Genomic DNA, 23053 nt, shown 5'->3' with positions numbered 1-23053 from the left:
ACACGACCAGCATTGCATCGACCAGTAGGTGTCGCTGTTGGCCGTGCGTGCCTACAACACGTTAGATTGTGCTCCCCGAGAATTTCACAGCGTTTTCTCAGGAACTGTCATCATGCGACCGCGTACCGTTTTCAACATGCGGAAAAGCATGAAAGCGGACACGCTTTGGTAATGTTTGGTTTTGACGTAGGCTAGAATCACAGTTGTGACCAGCCACTAAGCGTTTAACTAACTTACCCGCATTTTACCTTTACCGCTCACATCCACCTGTTGTCCCATCGGCGGCAAGTAGGCACACAAAGACTGTGGGACTGTGAGTGAGAAATGAAATGAGGTTTTACCCCTATAAGTTTGCATGTCTCTTGACGTTCGGGTGTTTTGTGTCGGTTATTTGGATTAAATCGATTCCCAGTGATGAAGGTGAGTGTACCTGCGTTTACTTTTCACATGCTGACTCAAAGGGAAACTTTATAATTCTGTTTATTCTCATGGAAACAGAAAATACCGCAGGGTTAACGTTCGCATCACAGCGTAGCATGGGCAACTTTTAAACATGGTATTTTTATGGTTTTAAATAATTAATTAATTTTTTACAAATTATTAGCATAAGCTTCTCGATAGTCCCTCTGTATACAACACTACCTGTTTCACATGGAGTAAAAACGTCTTATTGAAGAGGCTGTTCGAAATATTGTTTCCTAAGGAAAATGTGAAAGTTATACCGGTTATAAATTCTTTCTCTAACGTCATAACATCACCGTGTGAGTTTTAGTAGTAAGCCAACACACAATTCTGATGTAGGGTAAAAGTTTATGTCGGTCTGCCAACCTGATCGGCTACGTCCACACGTACACGGGTATTTTTGCAAACGGAGATTTTCCGTTTTCGTTTTAGCCCGGTATTCAAGGGGACAAACGCTTTCTGCTGTTGCTTTTTCACTCTGTTCTTCTTTATCAGCCTCTTTCCGAGCTCTAGTATTTTATTGCGAATGACTTTGTTTATCTTTAAAGTACAAATACTTATTGTAGTTGGTAAAGAGAAGGGAGTAAAGGCCTGGTAAGCTGAAACACCGTTTGAATGAAGCCAACAGTTTTATTGAATTTATAATATTTACATGATTAATAAGGCACTGCAGACAACAGACATTTTAATATGATAACAGGGAAAGCACAGGTATCTTCACAGCTGGGCTGCCGTCGTGGCTTATTGGGAGGCTTGATGGAAATGAGCCATTGTCATTAGGCTTGTCCTTTTTCCTCCTTACCTTGAAAAAGTTATATTAATAGTGGGATAATAGTTAAAAACCGGAAGCTAATACTAGAACTTTAATTTGCTATATTTTGAGTTATTTGAGGATTTTTTTTTTGACACTTTCAACCTGTGCAGATAAATGTTCTATCATAAATACTCCAATAACTGTAGAAACCACCAAATCTGCTGCAGTACTAGTGAGCTCTCGTACCACACCTTTAATCTTAATGCCAGAGCCACACCTGTGAAGTTGGGTAGCTGCATTTTACATTGTTGTGAAGGTATTGTGTAGACAAAACCCGCCCACAGAAAAGCAGACCTATATGGCTAGCTATAGAAAAGCTAAATGGACAGGTACATGCAGAGTGCTCTTCTAATCAATTTGAGCACCTGATGTGCTTTCTTACTACAAGCCTGCATTACAACAGTGCCTAAACAAAGTCTTATATAAGATTTTTATCAGTGAAGCTGAGCTCCTGTAGGGATACTAATGTGACCCCAAGAGCCTCTGCGGCTTAGGAAAACTCAGTCATTCATGCATAAGAACATCTTGATCACATTGATTGTTGAACGTGTAACATGTCCTTTCACAAGTAAATGGTAAATGGCCTGCATTTGTATAGCGCTTTACTCAGTCCCCAAGGACCCCAAAGCGCTTTACACTACATTCAGTCATTCACCCATTCACACACACATTCACACACTGGTGATGGCAAGCTACATTGTAGCCACAGCTGGCCTGGGGCGCACTGACAGAGGCGAGGCTGCCGGACACTGGCGCGAGGGCCCGGTCATTTATAAAAGTCTCAGATAAAAGCACAAAATGTGAACCGATTGCATTAAAATGTTCTGTGAGTGAACGTTGATGTTGGAGAGTTGAAAGCAGTCGAACGAAGAGATTTGAGTGATTGAAAACAAGAATCTCTTCAAGTGCTGCAGACAGTGTCTGCACTATAAATAGAGCTGCCTGGTGTATAAACAGCGTCTGTTAGAGACATGAATGTCATTGGGAAAACAAAATATGGGAAGATGCTGAAATGCCAGCTGCCAAGCAAAGATGACAAAAACTTACTGATTCCAACTTCTTTAAAGATTGGCTTTTTTTTTTTATGTGGTCATTCAGACAAAATAAGGAAAGTTGACTCAAGTTAGGCTTTCCACCATCTGAAGGGACATATCTGCTTATGGTGGACGGTTATTATGGAACATGTGACTAATGCCAGAATTTAAGCCTATAAATAAGCAGTCAGAGGTTTGCTGAATAAAACTAGTTTGTCTTAACACTTTAAACTTTGCCATATGCATCCAGGTTCAACAGTGATGCCTGACCTGCAGATCCTGTACAAGCGTCTGCTGGTGGCCGAGGAGCTGGGGGGAAAGGTCAGTCAGGATCTCAGCAGCATCCTGGAACAGCTAAAGAACTTTTCCAAAACTGGCAACGACACCTATCTTTACTCTGTCCGCAACAGGACAGGCTTTAAAGGTGGGTAGCAGAGAACCCAGCACTAGTTGTTTTTATGACTTTGAATAAAGGCAAATGTCTTTGGAAATGCACCATAAAAGCAAGATATTAGAAACAAAAAAGAGACGTACATGGATACACTAAACAGCATCAACACACCTAAAACTGAAAACACTGAACACAGTCCATGGGCTGGGCATGTACTGACCAATGCTATTCACCACTCACTGGGAATCATTCTGTTATGTATAAGGCAACACTGGACTTGACTTTAAACACAGATTTCTATACTTTGTTAATAAGAATTATAAAAAACAATAAAAAAGACAATCGTGGTGCTAAAGTTCGACAACGTCTTTGAACTTGCCAACGCCTGTTAATTTCTTATTAGTGATCACGATTGACTCAAACTGGCGGTTTGTTCGACTGCACTGTTTGATGGCACTCACTGGACCCAACAATTCATAATATAGTTCAGTAATCTAGTGAAGGACATTGTTTAAGCAACTGGAAGAAAAAAAAAAAAGATGTCTTAGAGACATTTTTAAGCAACTGGAGATTCCAAGATCATGAATCCAACCAACTGTAAGTAGGTACAGGTTATTCAGTTGGAAGAAGACCCAAAGTGTCACTCTCAGATCAGGGGAAATTGGTTCAGAACAACCCAGAGACCAACAAGGCTCAAGCCTGCCAAACTGAGGTTAGTTTTATATCGCTGTAGACTGAGGGCGTGCCAACCAAGAAAAAAGGCCTCTGCTCTAAAACTGATGCCTTCGAGCTTGATTGGAATTTGCAGCTTGCGCTATCTGGCTGTAATGACAAAGGTTTGTTTGGAGGAGTAAAGGTGAGGCTTTCAAAACTAAGAACACTAAAGCCAAATGTCAGGCATGGTGGTGACAGTTTCATGTTCTGGGGCTTTTTTGCCACCAGTGGTAGTGGAACAGTGCACAAAGTGGACGGAATAATGAAGGAGGACTATCTGTAAATACTTTAACGCAACCTCAGATGAACAGCTAGCTGATTGAAACTTGGACACAATTAAACATTCAAACAAGACAATGACAAACACACGCCAAAGCTGCTTTTGGAATGGAGGAAGCAGGCTAACATAATTCTTTCAGAATGGTCTTTGCACAGCAATGACCTCAACCCTGTTGAAACTTTGTGGATTTTTCTGAAAATGTCAGTGTTCATTCAATGGTGGACACAGTATTTCTAGGATTTCTCTGAATTTGGTTAATTAAACAGTGGCATTTTTTGGCTTAATGAAAAAAAAGTCATAACAGAGACTTCTAGCTGAAACTGTACTTTAAGCATTTCCACACAATCAAAAAAACAAAACAAAACTGCGGACCTGAGTAATTTGACTTGCAAAATAAAAGGAGATCGCCCAGGTTTCTCTCTGTTTAATGTATCATGGGCAGTTTATCCACAGAAGTTGCAGTTGATGGTTGACACAGGAGCACAGGTGTCATATTTTGTCTGTCTGCCATAATTCATATTTATTTAGTTTCCTGTATGTACAGGAAACTAAATAAATTCGAAAGTTAATCATATATTTTTACCTGGCCTATTAGCATGTTGTGTGCTAACTATAACACCACATGCCTCTATTCCTTTTTCCTTGTGTTTACAGAAACAGAGAAGCAACCTACAGGCATGCAAACATTCCTTCAGCCCAACATTTACGTTTTCATGCCCCACCTCAGACACCATCCGGGCAGCCTTGTACCTAATGTAGTGCTGGGACAGGGACGTCGTGGAGGTATGAAGCCCTCACATTTAGTAAAAATGCACAGCCCTACTATTCAATGATTCTTGGTAGGATACATTTTTTTATATATATAAGCTTTAGTTTTCAAGATTGTATTTCAGAAGTTTCCATAAGGTGTACTTTAGATGCCCCTCCTACACTTTGAGCTCATGTGAAAATGTATTGTAAATTGTGTGGGGAAAATGAATGCAAGAGTCAAATGAGGGATGGTCTGTTTTACATCTGCTATGCTAATGGAAGCAGACAGTGACTATAGTTTTTCTCTGGTTCTCTATCCTGTCATCTCTCAGTGTCCATGGTGCTTGGCATTCCCACTGTGAAGCGTGACAAGCAAAGTTACCTGGTCAACACGCTTAGCTCTCTGCTATTTGGCCTGACTGCGTCACAGTGCCAGGATCTCCTCATCATCGTCTTTGTTGCTGAGGTCACACACACACACACACACACACACACGTAGTCAGTGCTCATGCAAGCTAGCATTAGCCACAACAGATATGAGATTCTGTGTAGTTCTGTATTATGCTACATGTCATGGACCACTATTATAAAACACACATACTGAATATTAGTATTATGCCAGAGTTGACACTAATGTAATGAAGCTACCAGTGTGTGGTGTAGTTAAAATCTAGCTGGCTAACTGCCCACAAATTAGCTGTTACTTTAGAAAACAAATCTAAGTTATTCATATCTTTGCTTTGAATCATTGGATTATTTCCTGCTACACTCAGTGTAGTTTCATATTAAACACAAGTTACTAAGATGAGTTATGTTAGCTGGTGAAGTCATTTGTCATGCTATATCACTTTGTTTTCGGTTTCGATACAATTATGGTAAGGTATAGTTAGCCAGCTTCATGTAACCTAGCTACGGTGCATTCATTTGGTGGTGGTTAATTTATAAAGTTAGCTGATAACTTTAAAAAAAAAACAACCACCAAATATCAAGCATGGTGGTAAACGTTTCACGTTGTTCTCCCCTCTCACTCAGACGGGCTTCATTGGATTAAATTTGGGGTTTTTCCCTTTCCGGCATATGCTAGCTAATTTTAGCTTACCTGCAATAAATTCCTTGATATGCAGTGTAGCAGCTGGCTTGGCTTACCTAAGGCACATCAGTGTTTGTTAGCCTATCCTAATACTCCAGAACTCAAACATCATAATTTGGTGGTTGTTACGACTCCCTCTGCTAGGCGTCAGGGGAGGAGTAACATACACAAGCCCCCCCCCCCCCCCCCCCCCCCCCCCACACAAAACTGAGTAAAGTAAAGGTTTTAATTTCAAACTTTAAACAGAAAACCGACAGGGCTGTTCAACAGACCACTGGGCAAACAATTACTATATAAAGAAAAAACAGTTAAGAGTACAAGCTAAAGGTTAACTAAGGCAAGCCAGCATCACAAAACTCTAATGAAACTAAGTTCAGCTGTATGTCAGGTTTAAACAAAGAGCAACACAGCGAACAGGTTTACCAAACAAGCTTCACATGCAAAGCAGACGAGGAGGACACTGCATGTTCACTTCGGCGCAGCAGTTCCCCATAGTGTGAAGGCTCTTCAGCCTTTTATACTCCCAGGTGCAGACAATCAGCCAGTCAATTGGTCTTGGAGTGGTCATGTGATCTCCAGGCAGCCAATCGTCCGCGAGGTCTGGCACACTGTGATCTGCATAAAAGAAGGCTGGCACAAGACTCCCAGCAGCCAATCACCCACAAGTCATGGCACACTGGGATTTGCATGAACACAAAAGGGTAGTCTCACTCTCTCCAAGGCCCAGGGCCGTAACACCCCTCCCCTTAAAATACAAGACAACATTTTGTATACACAGATTACAAAGTCTGGGGGAGACAAAACATTGTTTTCTTTAGGTAACATAGCACCCTCTTCAAAAAATGAGGTCATCAGCACAGACTCAGCGAGGGTAACGTCGCCATCTTTACGGGCTTGGGCACGAGTAACCACACAGGCTGGGTACAGCTTTGGGGTCACAGAAATCTCTGGGGCATCACAACTGAGGGGCTTACCCAGCACCTCCAGACTAGGACGCACTAATCCGCCCGCAGTATCATTTCCTAGCAACATGGCCACCCCCTCTATGGGTAAGGTCGGGCATACTGTGACGGGGAAAAATCCTGTAACGAGTTCTGATTTGATATAGACCTGGTGAACGGGTCTGGGAGCATAACCCATCTCTATTCCACGCAGCACAACATTAAATCCGCATGCACTGTCTGCCGAGAAAGGTAAAGCACTAGAAAGGATTAAGGTCTGAGACCCTCCAGTGTCTCGCAATATGGGCACAGATTTTAGATCAGTGGATTTATCAGTTAGCGACACAAAACCATCAAAGACATATGGGTCAAAACAAGGGTCTGACACCTTGCCACCACAATCAAGCACCTCAGGATGGGACGCTGCTTTCACAAAGGCAACACCTTTGGGTTGCTGAGAATTCACTGTTTTGCGTTTCAGGGCCAAACAGTCCGCAATGACAGGTCCCAGTTTATGACAGTAAAAACACTCCCGACTCTCTTTAGAGCCTAAGGGTTTAACAGTGCGAGCCTGCTGCGCGGCACTAAACTGTGACTTCTCTTTAACCAGAAAAGAGGACTTATGGGTGAGCACATACTCATCTGCGAGAACTCCTGCAGTCGCTAAAGTGGTTACTTTCTGCTCATTCAGGTATAACACTATACTCTCAGGAAGACACTTTTTAAAGTCTTCCAGCAGCATCAATTCACGCAATGAATCATAATCACTGGCTTTTGCCGCAGAGCACCACTTGTCATGTGGTGGCATTTATTACTTCCAGGCTGGACTACTGTAATTCTTTATTATCAGGATGTCCTAAAAACTCGCTGAAAAGCCTTCAGCTGATCCAAAATGCTGCAGCAAGAGTCCTGACAGGGACTAGAAAGAGAGAGCAGATTTCTCCTGTTTTGGCTTCCCTTCATTGGCTTCCTGTTAAATCCAGAATTCAAAATCCTGCTCCTCACATACAAGGTCTTAAATAATCAGGCCCCATCTTATCTTAATGACCTTGTAGTACCATATCACCCTATTAGAGCACTTCGCTCTCGCTCTGCAGGCCTACTTGTTGTTCCTAGAGTATTTAAAAGTAGAATGGGAGGCAGAGCCTTCAGTTTTCAGGCCCCTCTTCTGTGGAACCAGCTTCCAGTTTGGATTCAGGAGACAGACACTATCTCTACTTTCAAGATTAGGCTTCAAACTTTCCTTTTTGCTAAAGCATATAGTTAGGGCTGGACCAGGTGACCCTGAATCCTCCCTTAGTTATGCTGCAATAGACGTAGGCTGCCGGGGATTCCCATGATGCATTGAGTTTTTCCTTTCCAGTCACCTTTCTCACTCACTATGTGTTAACAGACCTCTCTGCATCGAATCATATCTGTTATTAATCTCTGTCTCTCTTCCACAGCATGTCTTTATCCTGTCTTCCTTCTCTCACCCCAACCAATCACAGCAGATGGCCCCGCCCCTCCCTGAGCCTGGTTCTGCCGGAGGTTACTTCCTGTTAAAAGGGAGTTTTTCCTTCCCACTGTCGCCAAAGTGCTTGCTCATAGGGGGTCATATGATTGTTGGGGTTTTCTCTGTATTTATTATTGTGCAATCTACTGTACAATATAAAGCGCCTTGAGGCGACTTTTGTTGTGATTTGGCGCTATATAAATAAAATTGAATTGAATTGAATTGTCAAAGAGGATACCTTTTTCCCTGGCAAACTCCACATACGTTTGGGAGGGAAGTTTCCTCTGTAGCCGAAATTTCTGCCTGTATGCTTCTGGAACCAATTCATATGCGTGCAACACAGCTGATTTAACACAAGAATACTCCAAACTGTCTTTTAAGGGAAGCGCAGCTACCACCTCTTGGGCTTTTCCAGTCAGTACAAGATAAATTGTTCCTTACTGCAAACCAGTGTATAATAAATTTAGATTGCATGTCATAAATTAAAATAAATCATAAATAAATACCATAAATAAGTATAAGTATTAAGGTCCAGAATGACCTTTGCTCCCACATGCTGATTTACGTAAATGGATTAAGAATTCAGTCTGACTCACTGAGAGTGCTCTCACATATGGATAATGTCCCGTTTGCTAGACATCTGAGAGAAAGGACACATAAACACCTAACTACTTTTATACCTTCCCCATCTTTGGGGTTTTCTTTTGTTTGGCTTTTTTGTTGTGAGTAACAAAAACTATAAACAGGAACAGAACGAGGTTTTATCAACCCTAAAACTGAAACTGATAACATATCTGGCCTTCAAAGGACTCATACAGTTACAGTCTCATTCTGTAAGAGCACCAACGTGTATTCATTGTTGCAAAAGCCTCAAGGAGCTCAAGTTTAATATTAACTCAGTCAAATATGCCGCGCCCCCCCATCACTGACCCAGTCCTGTCTCTCTCTCTGTCTTTCAGACAAACTCAGACTATGTGAACGGTGTAGCAGAGACCATCATGAAGAAGTAAGTGAGCTAGATTGCCTCCCATGGGGCAGTTTCTCTGTTGTATCAGTGTTCATGTTAGACTTAAGTTTCATGCCCTTTATTACTTGCAGTACCAGCAGCAGACTGCTGTTTCTGTCTGTAAGTGTATAAAAAACAAGATGTTTATTATTACAGTAGGATTGTATTGCATGTGGGCATTCGCCAGTTTTTTTTTTTAGTCAGCCATGGACTAACTATGGCTGATGGTCATATGTGTGAGATTTAATTCTCCTGGGGAAGTATTTCTCTTTATCAGTAACATCAACATGGTCTGTTTTATGTATCACTTTAACTCGTAGCGATCCTGTTTACACATTAGCATGTAGTTTTATGCAAAAAGAACAGAAGAAATGTCCAAATATTAAATGACTGTATCACTGAAGTTTATAGAACTTGTCTTCATTCATTCATTCTTTCTTTTAAACTCATTTAAGTGTTCTGGTAAAATGTAACTGGAAAAGCCTGATTACATTTTTGTGTACACAAATGCTTCAGTGTAGTCTACGTGCACTGATGCCTTGCATTAGCCTATACTACATGCCAACACAAGCTGTCACAAAACAGGTTTTTAATGTTGTTGCTGCTCTTCCGTGGCAACGGGGAAGTGTGAAAGTTGGTTCACAGCATATTTTTCAGGAATTTGTTCTCTTATTAACCTGAACGCCTGTTGGTCAAATGCAGTGTTTGATCTGTGATTCAGGAAGAACTTTTCAGGACTGCTAGGTAAAGTATGAGAATGAAATGCCCTACAATTCATAAGACTTGTTATTCCTTATTTTGTTAGCATACACATAACTGTTTGATTAACCTCTGAATACTAACAAAGCATTTCTATTATTTCTGAAAAAAAGCTAAAGGCTTTGATTTCACTAGACTTAGTGGTTTAAAGCTGTTCACCTTACTGTAGACTGTTTCAGACTTCCATATTGAATAAATAAAAGCCCTCTTTAAAATATGATTCAAACAAAAACTAACAAGCAAGTGGTATAGAAGGGAAACAGTCCTATCAGCTTTACTATGACTTTCCCCAATCTGTGCAAATAAAGAACCTTTCTCGTGATGTGAAACATTTTATCAGTGTTCCTTTTTAAATGCCATGCAGAGCCACAAAATGTAGAATTTTAGATAGTGGCTTCATAGTATAGTAGGAAATACATTTGCTTGGCAAGTGAAAAGTTGCTGGTTTGATTCCACTTGGAAATACGACTCCCACTGAGCGGTCTCAGGGCCAGCATCCATTGTATAAACATGGCTAAATCTAACATGATGAGCTACCTGTTGTTGTGACCCTTTATGACAATGGAGCAGCGTAGCTTTAACTGTATCGATGATGTTCACCAAGTGAGTTATTGATCCCCCTTAGTTTTACTGTTTCCGATGAACATGCTGTGGCTCGTCTTGACAGAACTTGTGATGTAAACTATATACAACTACTCCAGATCATAAAACCTGTAAGAATGTAATGGATTCTAGAGTCAAATTGGAGCACTAATAAAAAGCAACAACAGCAAACAAGTATATTTCTTTAAATGTCACTGTTTCCTTTGTATCTTGATGTTGATCTCTGTAGTTAACGAGCTCACTCTTTGCAGTTTTCCCAACGAGGTGCAGTCTGGATTGCTGGAGGTCATCTCTCCTTCGCAGTATTACTACCCCAACTTCACCAGCCTTAAGGAGACCTTTGGAGACTCCAAAGAAAGAGTCAAGTACAGTGCATATACAAAATCACATGATGCAGTCTCAAAATGCTACAAATGTTTTGTCAGTGATGGTAATTCTGAAGTCTTTTTTACCGTTTTACCGTATTTTTCGGACCATAAGGCGCACTGGATTACACATTACAGCATCCTCCCATGCGACTGCATTTGTCCCTAACCATCAGGAACCCTCACGTTAACTTTTATCGAGTGGACAAAAGTTAGCGTTCATCCTCCAGCTTCACTGTGTTTATGCTATCCTATCATAGCTGTGTGGCTAGCAGTCACGTAGCACATCATTATATACCAGCTAGCCCAACTTCAGTAACCCTACAAACGTCACTGATGTTTAGTTTTCTGTCTTCATTTATGTTGGAAGTGATAGCAGAGCTGTACGTTTGAATGTTTCAGGAATCTCTCAGTCAGAACATGCTATATCATGTTTAGGTGGAAGCTAGCGAGCTAACTTCCTGCTAACTTCTAACTCTGTTAAATGTAATAAATTCTGTTTTCATGGATGCCTGGATGTTAAAATTAATTGTTACACCTGGTAAAGCAGCAACGCTGATCATTTTATTAAAGATGAAAGAATTTAGACAGTTTTTAACTCTCAGTGATGCTGCAGTGTTTGTTTGACTTTGGGACCTGAAGCGGACGGAGTTTAGGACCCAGATTGCTCCGCGAGGCTCCTGACTACGGTAGCCGTAATGCTCCAACAATCCATCAAGCACTGCGGCTTCGTAGCTTAGCAAAGTCGTACTAAAACATTTTTGACAGATTTGTGAGCGCCGTGTACCACATAAAATCGGTTCGAGGTCAGTAAGCACAGCCAGAATTCATACATAAGGCGCGCTGTCGATTTTTGTGAAAATGAAAGGATTTTAAGTGCGCCTTATAGTGTGGAAAAAACGGTACTGCAGAGGACACAAAACCAGCATATACACTATATAACCTAATAAGGAAATGATGAAGAGTAGGAGACTTATAATGTGTCTGGTGTGTTAAACAATAAACTTTGATTTATTGAATGCAGAGAGGTGTATAAACACACAGTGAAGTACCAAAACCAAAAAGGTGAGTGAATTTGTGCTCTGGTTATATTTGTGCTCCTTGTTTGTTTTTAGATGGCGGACAAAGCAGAATCTGGACTTCAGCTTCCTCATGCTCTACGCTCAAGACAAAGGAACCTTTTATGTTCAGGTTAGGGTCAGACTTTAGTTATCATTTATTAAACACCTTATTTATATTGTTTTTGCACATCATGTTTCAGGAAACCTATTTTTAGGACTATTTATCTGTTTGTGGTATCAGCCACAGTAGCTTTGCATGTTATAATTCTTCCTTATTTATGTTTGGCTTTCACATAGCCTGTCTGGGTAGAGGCACTGAGCTCAGACTATAAATGCTTACAGAAGACCCAAAGATGACATCACAGAAACGTGAAATACAAAAGTCTGAAATGATACTGTATTGTAAACCAGGAGTGGTCTGATTGGGCTGTAGCTGTGCTTATGTTTAAACTTTTTATAAATAGTGTGTACTTCCTGACACAACTGTTTTTAACAAACTAAGCAGATCTAAAATGTGTGGTCGAATGCCTAACTGCAGCACAGGGTCCTGTTTAGTTTAGGATAAATAAGAAGGAAACAAAAGAAACTTTTCCAAAACAAAAGGATAAAGGGGCAAAATTATTTGCTTTCTGTTGATTTCCAGTTAGAGGATGATGTTGTTGCTAAGTCGGGCTACTATGACGAGATGAAGGCCTACGCCATAAACGAAGCTTCAAAGCCATGGCTCTACCTTGAGTTCTCCCAGCTTGGATTTATAGGTGGGTTTCTGTGTAAAATACTGAGGTGATTTTTTTTGTGTGTGTGGGGGGGGGGGGGTGGATTTTTTCAGGTAATAATATATGAATGCATTTGTGTGTGTGTGTGTGTGTGTGATTCTCCAGGCAAGATGTTTCGGACCCGTGACCTCCCAATGATCACCGAGTTCTTCCTCATGTTTCACAGAGACAAACCTATTGACTGGCTGCTGGATCACATTCTGTGGGTGAAGGTTTGCAACCCCGAGAAAGATGATGTGAGTCAGTTATACCAAGAGTCAGGAAACGTGACGTATAGATTCATTTGTGTTTCGGGAAAAAGTCAGACCACTTCATTTTTTACACTGTTGTTGTAGATTTTTGTTAAAATGGATAAAGTGGGCAGTTTTTCCCATCAGTTTTTTTTTTTCACAAGTGTTTACAGATTTATCAAAAATCTCTAAATAGATCTGTGGTTAAATAGATCTGGGACTCAGTCTCTACGTACTCTATGTAGATGACACCTTTTGTCTAATCAAGCGCTCCCCAACCTCTGGGCCACGGACCAGGCCGTGAGAGTTGAGGCTCTGGTGTGAAATTTGTTCTTTTCAGGGTTTTTAGCGTTAACTCGGTTTCCCTGGGTCTTTTCCCGTGTTGTAGTTGTCTTATTTTGAAAGAAATATTTAAAGAGCATTAGGGGCAGAGAGGAGGATGTTACTCTCAATGTTGTTGGTGCATTTCAGGAGGACGCTGCTTGTGATAGACCGAGCAGCAAAGGAAACTTAGGCACAGGTTAAAGTCCAAGAAAGGATTTTTTTATTTAACCCAAAAACACAATTGGTTAAATCATGCAAAAAGAATCAAAATCTTGGGCCCATAAAAGAGGTCAAAATAACAGAACTCTACTCAAAGTTAACAACAAACACTGCTGTTAACTCAAACAAACTGACCTTCCTTAACAAGACAAAGGGGAAACTTAAATAGTGGCTGATCAGCTCACAAAAACACAAAGGGGTAAAACACACAAAACCTAACTGAAACTAACATGATGAACTCCAATTCCCCCCCATGGTCCCAAATTATGGAATGAGCCAATTTGCAGTTTTCCATCAAGGCTCGCTCCGCCCCTTTTCCACCTCTTGGCTTCTGAATCAAGGGACTGGAGCAGCTGCAACTAAGGTAACTCAGAAAAGAAAGATAAATCATATATAACAGTGTAAACTAAACTGTGCGCACTTATTTTAGACTACAGTGTCATGTGGGTATGTGAATTAATTTTAAACCAAAACCAGTTATTTATTGCTCTGTAAATTAATTCCTATATTTAAAGACAAATGTGAATGCAATGTTATTTATAAGCCTCTACACCAGGGGTGTCAAACTCAAATACACAGTGGGCCAAAATTCAAAACTGGAACAAAGTCGCGGGCTAACGTTAATATTTATTGAAATATATTTATTCCTCCAGATATAAGAATGAATCTTTTCTTATGGACTCAAACACATTTTGCTGAAAAACTGAATATGGAACAAGCAAAGCTTAATACTAAACAATATATATATTAGCTGTATAATACCAGTAGGCCAGCTCTAATAGTAATTTGGTATGGCTTCGCGGGCCAAATGTAATTAGGCTGCGGGCCAAATTTGGCCCGCGGGCCAGAGTTTGACACCTATGCTCTACACTAATATGGTGGATATTACCACTGTGTGGCTGTAAGTGCAGCCATCACACTGCTAATAAAAGTTACATAATTACACAGTGAATTCGCTTTTATATTTACAAAATACCACAGTTTTTGTCTTGGTCGTATCATTTTATTTTGTTGTATTTATGCGCGACACCTTAAAGGCCGGTCCGTGAAACTTTTGTCTGACATTAAACCGGTCCGTGGAGCAAAAAGAGGTTGGGGACCGCTGGTCTAAACAAAGCAGCAAAGCTATGTCCAGTACTGAGAAAGCATTGAACAAAACAGCAGCTTTTACAGCGTGTTTCAAACTCACATGTTCTCATATTTTATATAGAAACACTGCAGAGAGCAGAAGGCACTACTCAAGCAGAGGTACAAGCCTTCCCTCTTTCAGCATGTTGGTCTCCACTCTTCTCTGCCCGGGAAACTGCAGCATCTGAAGGTGAGCGTTCCTTTGACTCCCAGAAAGCTTGTTTCATGATGGATATGAAGGTTTATCTGTCAGAGAACATTGGGGATATTTGGTGAAAACAAAACGCAGCTCATCCGCATGAATTCCTCATACTATCTGTGAAACCACTAAGTCGACCATTAACTCCTCCCAGTACCAAAGTATATTCCAATCAAATCTAAGGCCAGTTGCACAGATAACACCTGGGCTAATCTGGGTAGTGCAACAGGACAACGGCACCAAGCACAGAAACAAACTGAACGGCTGAAAAAGCAAAGATTCAGGGTGTTGGAATAGCCCAGTCAAAGTCCAGCAGGAGTCTGGTTTACTCTTTATGACACTTAAAACCAAATGTAAGGGTAAAGTTGCTCCAACAGTTTCATTGCTGTCTTTGGACTTTATCAACCAGATGACATCTTGTAAAATGACAGTGAGTAAATAAAATGTGTTTGACCCTGTAAATGGCCATTTACATGCATGCAGTTGAGCCCTGAGCTTTTCTGTTCAGTGGAGGTTGAGGTGAGAATGCAAATGTCTCGACACAAACCAATTTGTGCAGATTAAATTCAGTCTTCGAGCATTACTCGGGCAGCACTCTCTCCTAAACCAATCAGTTCATTAGTAAGAGCATGGCTGATGTTAACATCCCCTGCTGAACATTTTCTACAGTTCATTTGTTAAAAAGAGCTTTGGTAATGAGGTTCAAGGGTCACCTGTGCAGGGGCTGCATGTTACTAGGACCTGGTGGTAATGGTGGCAGGACACCTGAGTGGGAGTAAAAGAGCAGGAGCTTTTCATCCTTTCTTCTGTTAAATTCAGTAGGCCTTTGTTGAGGACTCGAAAAACATTTTTCAGATTTAAATATTTAAAAGATGTTTCACAAATATGAACCAGGAAATGTGTCATATGTGACTTAAACAATAGAAGAAGGCTAAAGGTGAACGGGATGGTAAAAAAAAATCTCTCTGAACTACCTGTAAAACTAGTAGAGAAGGCGTGACAGCTGAGCGATGAAAAGCATTCCTGTGAAACACTTCGGTAGGATCAGCCATACAGTTTAACCTGAGCAGAAAAATGTTGTGAATTTGCTGTTTGCTTCGCTGACAGTAGAGTTGAAGACAAGAGAAAGCGACTGAGATCGGGGCAAAAAAATGACGGTGTTTGTCATGGAGTAGATGACAGCACAGCCCGATGAGTGAAAACATTTAACATGAACACTGGCCTATAATGTGAATGTGCAGCTTTAGCATTTTAACTGTATGTGTTTTGAATTGACTGCAAACCCAGAATCATTCATTTATGTTGTTTAGTGTTCTCGCCTGTGGATGTGCAAATATATTGTTCTCTTCTTTCTCTTATCCACTTCAGGATAAAGACTTTGGGAAGCAGACACTGTTCAAGGCTCACAATAACCCACCTGCAGAGGTGAGCAGCACTTTGAAACACTACCAGACGCACAGTTTGAAAAGTGCTTACGAGGGACGAGATTTCTTCTGGGCAATAACTCCCCTCCAGGGTGACTACATCCTCTTCAACTTCTCCCAGCCACTTTACGCTTCTGGGTTAGTTTGTTTAGTTATTTTCCATACATTCTGAAAATTTTGCAAATTAATGTTTTCTATTTAAAAAAAAAAGAGGAGGAAAAAAACAAGTGCTGCTCAATCAAATTCATCTAGACAGATGATGGTGACCCAGTCTGCACGTTACAACTGCTTTACAAACGGCTTTCATTTGCATCCTGCTTGACTCTACAAGTTTAACATACACATGCATGAAACAAGCAACAGCTAGAGGATGACAAGGTACAGCACAAATGCTGCGGCAAGGCAGAGCCAGGATGTCGGGTCAGGGGGAGATGTCCTTATCCCCACCCTCAGAGACTGGGTACCAAGCCCTAAGAGCAACTGGTGCGTTGAAGGCGTGGAATGTGAGAGCAGCTGACCCGAAAGTGAAGATGATGGCTAAGCTGGAAACCTGGCCGACTACGTGAAGTACCCTCTGAAAGCCTACTAGAAGATGTGAATGCAGCATTAGCAACAATCCCTACTGTCACTCAGATTAGTATCTGGGAATCTTTTAAAAAAAATGTTAGCACTCATATTCTCTACCAAATTTGATAAGAATTGATTATTTTCTCCTCACCATTTAATAGTTTGTGATATATTTCCTAAGAATGTTTAAATCTCCTTGTGCTACTAAATAAAGAGAAACTGTAGCATCAAAGTCAGTATGACTCCAACAGTCGTTTTGTGAAAGTCGCGCTGTTATGGTCAAACAAAAAGCGACGACTGGTTGCAGCACATCTTTCTGGAAAGTCAACATTCTATCTGTATGAGCTTCATGACTTTTCCTGTACAGTGCATGTGCCAGACTGTGATCCTATGCTGACATGACTGTCTGGTAGTCACACTACACTACGTGTAGTCACACAGTTACAAAGAATGACTTCCCTCCATAATATGAAGCAACTAGAAAAATGCATCAAGACGAAAACTAGAAAAATGACAGTTTCTTTGCTCAATTTTAAATATTTTTCTCCTGTCAAGTGATACTGTGGCAGTTTAAAACATCTTTACACAGGTTTCAGTTATTCAGAATAACGTCTGTATGTTAGAGCAATAAAGTTTAAAGTGATAGGTTAAAGTTTGTTGTTGTTTTTTTTCAGTGCACAAATGAACATGAACGCCGGTTTAAAGGAAAATTTAATTTAGAAATGAAACTGAAATGACATGTGATAATAATGTTTGGTGCAGTATTGTAGCCCAGGAGCATCTTTGTGCGTAGATGTTACCAGTTTGGCATATTTATATTCCACCTGTGCTCTTTTCTTTAACGATGCAGGTACCTGTTTCGCAGTGGAAATATCGAGACTAATGGAGATAAATTCTTCAATACAACAGTGGAAGTGCTGCCTAGCAGTGTGAGTAACGTGTGCGTGCGTGTGTTTGTTTTCTGGGCGTGTATTCTTTAGTTCTAATGTTGCGGTTGAGTAGGTCTTGGTTTTCATCTCGGGTGTTGATGAAAAGAGCAGCAAGGCAACAGGAAACATCTACCACAACAAGCTATCTGCTGTCAGCCTGCTGCCTCTGTTTAGCTGTGTGTGTGTGTGTGTGTGTGTGTGTGTGTGTGTGTGTGTGTGTGTGCGTGTCAGTTGACACGTATGTCACTCTGTCACGCTGAAGGGGAAAAGTGGTCAGGCCAGCGGTGGCCTTTGAGTAAAGTTAGACAGACATGGAATCCCTGTGAGGAAGATAAGAGGGAAACCTCATTGCTTAGTTCAGGTCCAAAAGCTTTTCAATTCACAAAAACAAACAAACAAAGGGTTGGAACCAGATTGCTGTTTTGTTTTTTATTCTGAGATGTCCGGTGATGGATGTGGTTCCTTAAAGGCCAGGACAGGTGATTGTGTTCATCTGCACACAGCAGTGTCAGTGGGAGGAACGTTTTGTCACTCATCCAAGTGGCTTGTTCAGTTTTAGCTGACTGCAGGTTTCTCCAATCTCACCAACAGTAAAATTACATAATGATTGAAACTAGCAGCACTCACAACAAGTTTTTCAGTCACGGTCACGCACAGACCAATCCCACTAGTGGAACTGATCACAGCCATAAAATCCGCTGTTTCAAACAATAACACTGCAGATGTGGAAGCAAATTAATTGTGGATGTCTCAGCAATACAAATATTAGGAAAAATGGTGATAGACAGATTAAGAGGAATTAGAATAGGGCACTGATACTGATCAGCCCCCATAGCACAGAATGTACCCGGGGAAATTACACCAAGTCTGTATGGTTTGCCTGCACATTGCATACGTTGCAGGAAATAGTGGTTCCTCTGAAAAAAGCTTGAAATCAGAGGTTTGATCCCCTGATATAAGACACAAACACACACCTTAAAGCAGACAACTTGTAAGCTGGAGAGGAAATGACATTGCACTCATTTAAAAGAACTTTGTTTTGCACAGAAAGATAGTGTGCAGCTCTATAAAAATGTAAAAATCCTCCCATAAATTAGGACATTTTCCTACTGGCCACTGATGTAGTAAAATGAGCATAACCCCAGGCTTCTTTTCAGCACTGTAGCCACGAATAAAATGTTCCAGTCACAAAGAAAAAAACACGTACATTTTATTGCACACGTATACATTTTATTCCTGCAGATCATACCCAAATATATTGAGCTATGAAGCTGGATGACAGCCGACTGTTATTGAAAGCAGCGTGCCCCAACCCCTGGGCCACGGACCGGTACCAGGCCGTGAGTCGTTTGGTACCGGGCCGCGAGAGTTGAGGCTCGGGTGTGAAATTTGTGGTTTTCAGGGTTTTTATTGTTAACTCGGTCTTTTCCCGTGTTGTAGTTGTGTGTCTTATTTTGAAAGAAATATTTACACGTTACCATAGCGACCAGGGCGCATTAAGGGGCAGAGAGGAGGATGTTAGCGCATTTCAGGAGGACGCTGCTAATGAAGTTACACAATTACACAGTGAATTTGCGTTTATTATTATATTTAAAAAGTATTTGTAAACAGTTTTTGTCTCGGTCGAATCATTTTATTTGGTTGTATTTATGTGCGACACCTTAAAGGCCGGTCCGTGAAAATATTGTCTGAAATTTAAACCGGTCCGTGGCACAAAAACGGTTGGGGACCGCTGATTTAAAGTAAAGTCATGTCTTAAAGACATAAAGGCTTCTGAACTCAGACAAAACTGATATTATTGTACTCGCCCTGAACACTCTTATTAACATTGTTTCTAACCAGGATGGCATTAGCTTGTCTTTCAGCAACACTGAGAGAAATCGTGTCCTTCAGGGTTCAAATTAAGCAAATATGTAGTGCTGCTTTTGTCCACAGTATCGCTATCATTATATCCTGTCTCTGAGTGATGCCGATGCTTCGGGCTGGACTACTGTAGAACAGGATTAGGAGGTTGTTCTAAAAGTTCCTGAAAAGTCTCCAGTTAATTCAAAATGCTGCAGTGGGAGCACAAAGACAGTGTATTTCTCTAATACTACGATCTCTTCACTGTTAAGTCCAGAATTTTTATATAAATCTTAAACATCTCAAGAGCATGTTGCTCTCAGACTGCAGATTTACTCACTGATGGAGGCAGAGCCCTGTCCTGTGGAACCAACTCTCAGTTTGGATTTGGGAGACAGACAGCCTCTCTGCTTTCAAGATTAGAGTCAAAGCTTTTTGATAAACCTTACAGTTGGGGCTAAATCACATGACCCTGAGCCATCTCTCATTTTGAAGTGCAGTCAGGCATCCTGGCAGCCCTATGACACCAGAGATGGACTGCGTGCAGTCTATTCTGATCGTATAGGTAGACAGCTGTCGGGCACATCATCCCGCAAACCTCAGCTTAAAACTGACTTAAACTCTGCAGAAGACTGCCTACGCTTCCTCAGTCTTCTTGTGGTGACGTCTTCTTGGCACACCTGTCTGTGACACCCTCCTTCGTATGGACCTTGACCTTCAATTTGGAGACTTTTACATACAGGTTTTTATGTAAAAGTACAAGCCCTAGGACGGGCTTGTACTTTTACATAAAAACCTGTAAAAATGCCAAAGCAGTAAGGTAAACAAAAAGACAACATGTGTGGTTGTTAAGTAAATGTACAAGTTCATAACTACAAACCATAATAATGTAATGTGAGCATTTCCTCACTACACACTGACAGCAGAGAGGTCCAGAGTGGGCTGTATGCTGTGAGCCTGCATGTTTACTCAGCACACTGTCTTTCATCTTCAGTGTGACCGACAGCATCCGGGTTTATTAACCACGCAGCAGCCTGGAGTTTCAGTTTGACCTGAATAAATAAAATGCTACCTCGTCTGTTCAGGCTCATTTTAAGATACTGAATATGAAATGTGGTCTAGCACAACTTATGGTGGCAGAGATCAAACTGGTTCAGGGAGATGTGGTGTAATCAAAGCGTTACTGTGGGTATGACAGATGAGCTGTGGTCTCTGCGTTCCGTCATTGATTTTTTCTCTGGCCGAGTGATTTAAAATTAACGTCCACACACACTCTGATGGTTGTATCTGGGGTAACTCAGTGTTCAGTGTCCTGATCAAGGCTACCACCAACCCTCCATCAGCAGACAACCCTCTCTACCTCCTGAGCTGCCCCACATTACCAGAAAAAAAAGGGAACCATTCAGTATACATGCAGAAATACAGGAAGTTGTATATCGATGTAGCTGGTCTGAGGTCTGTTGTTTGTCTTTGGCACAGTTTTTAAAATATAATCATCCATGTTTGCTTCTGTGGGGGATACGTTACCCGCTGTCTCTGGAATACCACAGCTCCTGTTGATAATGCTGAAATCAAAATGATAAGCAAATGTCAGTGTTTTGTCTTTTACACTTGAGATACTTGTTTTCTTCTTTCAGGTGCTGGCGAGACACAAACTGGCCAATCCTCATTACAGGGAGTCAGGTAATGGCTTCATCATTGTTGGTAAGTACATAACACAAAGGAAGCAGCTTCCAGCACGTACGAGCAGCTCTCAAAAACACTCATTTATTGTACATTTAGCAGAAATCACACAAGCACAAGCATTTTGGGAACAGTTGGAGTTATTCATCAGCCAGTTGTGTTAAAACTAATGAACAAGGAAAAGCATGCCAACAGGTTTTATTGTGATCCTATTAAACACTGTATGGCCAAGGATGAAGGAGTTACTTATTATTCCAAAAAGGAAATATTATTGTACAGTTAGCTGCTGCTCAGGTTGCTCTGCCTGGTGCACCAGCAGCTGGTGCACTGAACCTCTGCTGTGATGGCTGAGTGGAGCTTCCCTGTTGTGGAGCGGCAGGTAATTGGCCAGTAGTTTGATGGTGTCACAGCCTTGAAGGGATCCTTCATAATTAGGATTGTTCTGCCCTCTGTTAGCCACTCCCCCTGTGATGTTCTTGTTCTGGTCGAGTACTTTACCAGAACTCCGAGCAGTTGTTCTTAGTTTTTTCTTATTACCATTAAACATGTTCACAGCACTAAGTATTTTGCACACACACACACACACACACACACACACACACACACACACACACACAACCAACCAACCTACTGCTGTGTGTTTCCAGGTGAATTTGTGAATGGATTAGCTGAAGGAAAGATTGAAGCAGCACTGCAGCCGGTCTCTGCACTGCGCCTGGTGGTCCACTCCGACTCTGATGTCTGGGCTCTGCTGAGTGAGGTCTGACCCAAATACTTGTGTTAATTGTGTTTTTATGCACTTAAAACAATCTTCTGTAAAACAACAAGTCAAAACAGAAATGCACAAAAATCTAATCAACTAAAAGCAAGCAGCCATCAAATGAAAAGTTCTTCCCTGTTCTGATGTCACATGATGTGATGAAACGTATGTGATCAAAGTATCTTGTTGGATTTCTGTCATAGAAGTTCCTCATTCTTAAGATGCACCTTTAGATCAAACAGGATCATACATTAAAATCAGGTCAGGTAGAAAACCAGACATGCATTCAAGCTTGTTGAACAACTGGTCTGACCTCTTACACTCTTCCAGTGACAAGTATGAAGTCAGACCGGAAAGAACAGAAATAATAGAAGAAAATCATTATGACGAAACGTCCCTCATCGAGCTCCGCTGTTACTTTCACACCTGGGCTTGTGGTGGCATGCAGACGCTCAGTCACACAGCAGCTAGTCCAACTGAAGTTATTCTGAGGTGCACCAAGTTGTTCCAACGGCACATATACCACATGCATGCGTGCAGTTTTGCCTGCAATGACTCGGTCTGTGAAAATCTACAAAGCTCAGTTTTTCTTTGTGTTACTCGTTAACCTAAACGATAAGCCAGGAAGTGACAGGTGGTAGCGTCAGTGGATGTTGTGTGTGGTTTTCTTCAGCTATGGTTTGCTTAACACTTTTTTTTCTGTCTGTCAGATACTCATTAAAATTTGAAGACCACAGACAAGAAGGAAACTCTCAGGCTGATTAGTGTGCCACCTGCTGGACAAAGACTTTGTCTACATGGGCATCCAATAAAAGGCTTACATGTGCCTAAACTGACTGTTATGTGAATAAGGATGGATGGAGGTGACCAAATTGGCCACAGTGGTGGCTCATATTAGCTGCTTAAATTCACTCCACCCAAACATTTCACTGATGTAACACCAGAGCTATTCAGTGAGTAAATTACTGCATTATTCTATTTTTGTTACAAATAAAGAAATATATCTGGTATCAAGTTGTCTTGTAAGGATTTCATTTCAGCTCTTTGTTTACATGAAAAAAACGCAAAACAGGTTCTTCAAAGTCCAAATAATCCCCTGCAGCGACAGCACTCTTTAGTTTGATGCTCAGGGTTCTCAAGTTTCATCTGATATAGGCCATTGCTATAGGCTGTCCAAGTATGGTGACGCTCTATATTTCACTTGAAG

General features: G+C 41.1%; 1 protein-coding gene across 3 annotated transcripts; it reads left to right on the top strand.

Annotated features, from left to right (window-relative positions):
* Positions 1 to 45: 45 nt before the first annotated feature.
* Positions 46 to 22860, top strand: zgc:154054 (Alpha-1,3-mannosyl-glycoprotein 4-beta-N-acetylglucosaminyltransferase B-like). 3 transcript variants are annotated; one of them, XM_005458873.4, is made up of 15 exons: positions 48 to 313; positions 2561 to 2734; positions 4350 to 4478; positions 4778 to 4911; positions 8931 to 8977; positions 10591 to 10704; positions 11820 to 11895; positions 12409 to 12523; positions 12647 to 12777; positions 14525 to 14632; positions 16010 to 16203; positions 17483 to 17561; positions 21041 to 21107; positions 21734 to 21846; positions 22557 to 22860. In XM_005458873.4, the coding sequence occupies exons 2-15, from the start codon at positions 2572 to 2574 to the stop codon at positions 22572 to 22574; spliced, it is 1488 nt and encodes a 495-aa protein (XP_005458930.2). In that variant the 5' UTR covers positions 48 to 313; positions 2561 to 2571; the 3' UTR covers positions 22575 to 22860. The 3 variants fall into 3 exon arrangements, with proteins under 3 accessions (XP_005458933.1, XP_005458930.2, XP_005458928.1); XM_005458871.4 differs by having other exon boundaries at positions 48 to 420; XM_005458876.4 differs by lacking the exons at positions 17483 to 17561; positions 21041 to 21107; positions 21734 to 21846; positions 22557 to 22860 and adding an exon at positions 16318 to 17367 and having other exon boundaries at positions 46 to 420.
* The last annotated feature ends 193 nt before the right edge of the window (positions 22861 to 23053 follow it).

This window comes from Oreochromis niloticus, linkage group LG2 (assembly GCF_001858045.2).
Source record: "Oreochromis niloticus isolate F11D_XX linkage group LG2, O_niloticus_UMD_NMBU, whole genome shotgun sequence".
NCBI classification, from domain to species: domain Eukaryota; kingdom Metazoa; phylum Chordata; class Actinopteri; order Cichliformes; family Cichlidae; genus Oreochromis; species Oreochromis niloticus.
The sequence above is the reverse complement of the archived record's forward strand: the minus strand, read 5'-3'. Positions and strand labels throughout refer to the sequence as shown.

Excerpts from the sequence above, each read along its gene's own strand:
- zgc:154054 (XM_005458871.4), top strand. The coding sequence starts at position 330 with ATGAGGTTTTACCCCTATAAGTTTGCATGTCTCTTGACGTTCGGGTGT. Across the intron at positions 4,912-8,930 it reads TCATCGTCTTTGTTGCTGAG|ACAAACTCAGACTATGTGAA; the intron begins GTCACACACACA and ends TCTGTCTTTCAG. Across the intron at positions 17,562-21,040 it reads TGGAAGTGCTGCCTAGCAGT|GTGCTGGCGAGACACAAACT; the intron begins GTGAGTAACGTG and ends TTCTTCTTTCAG.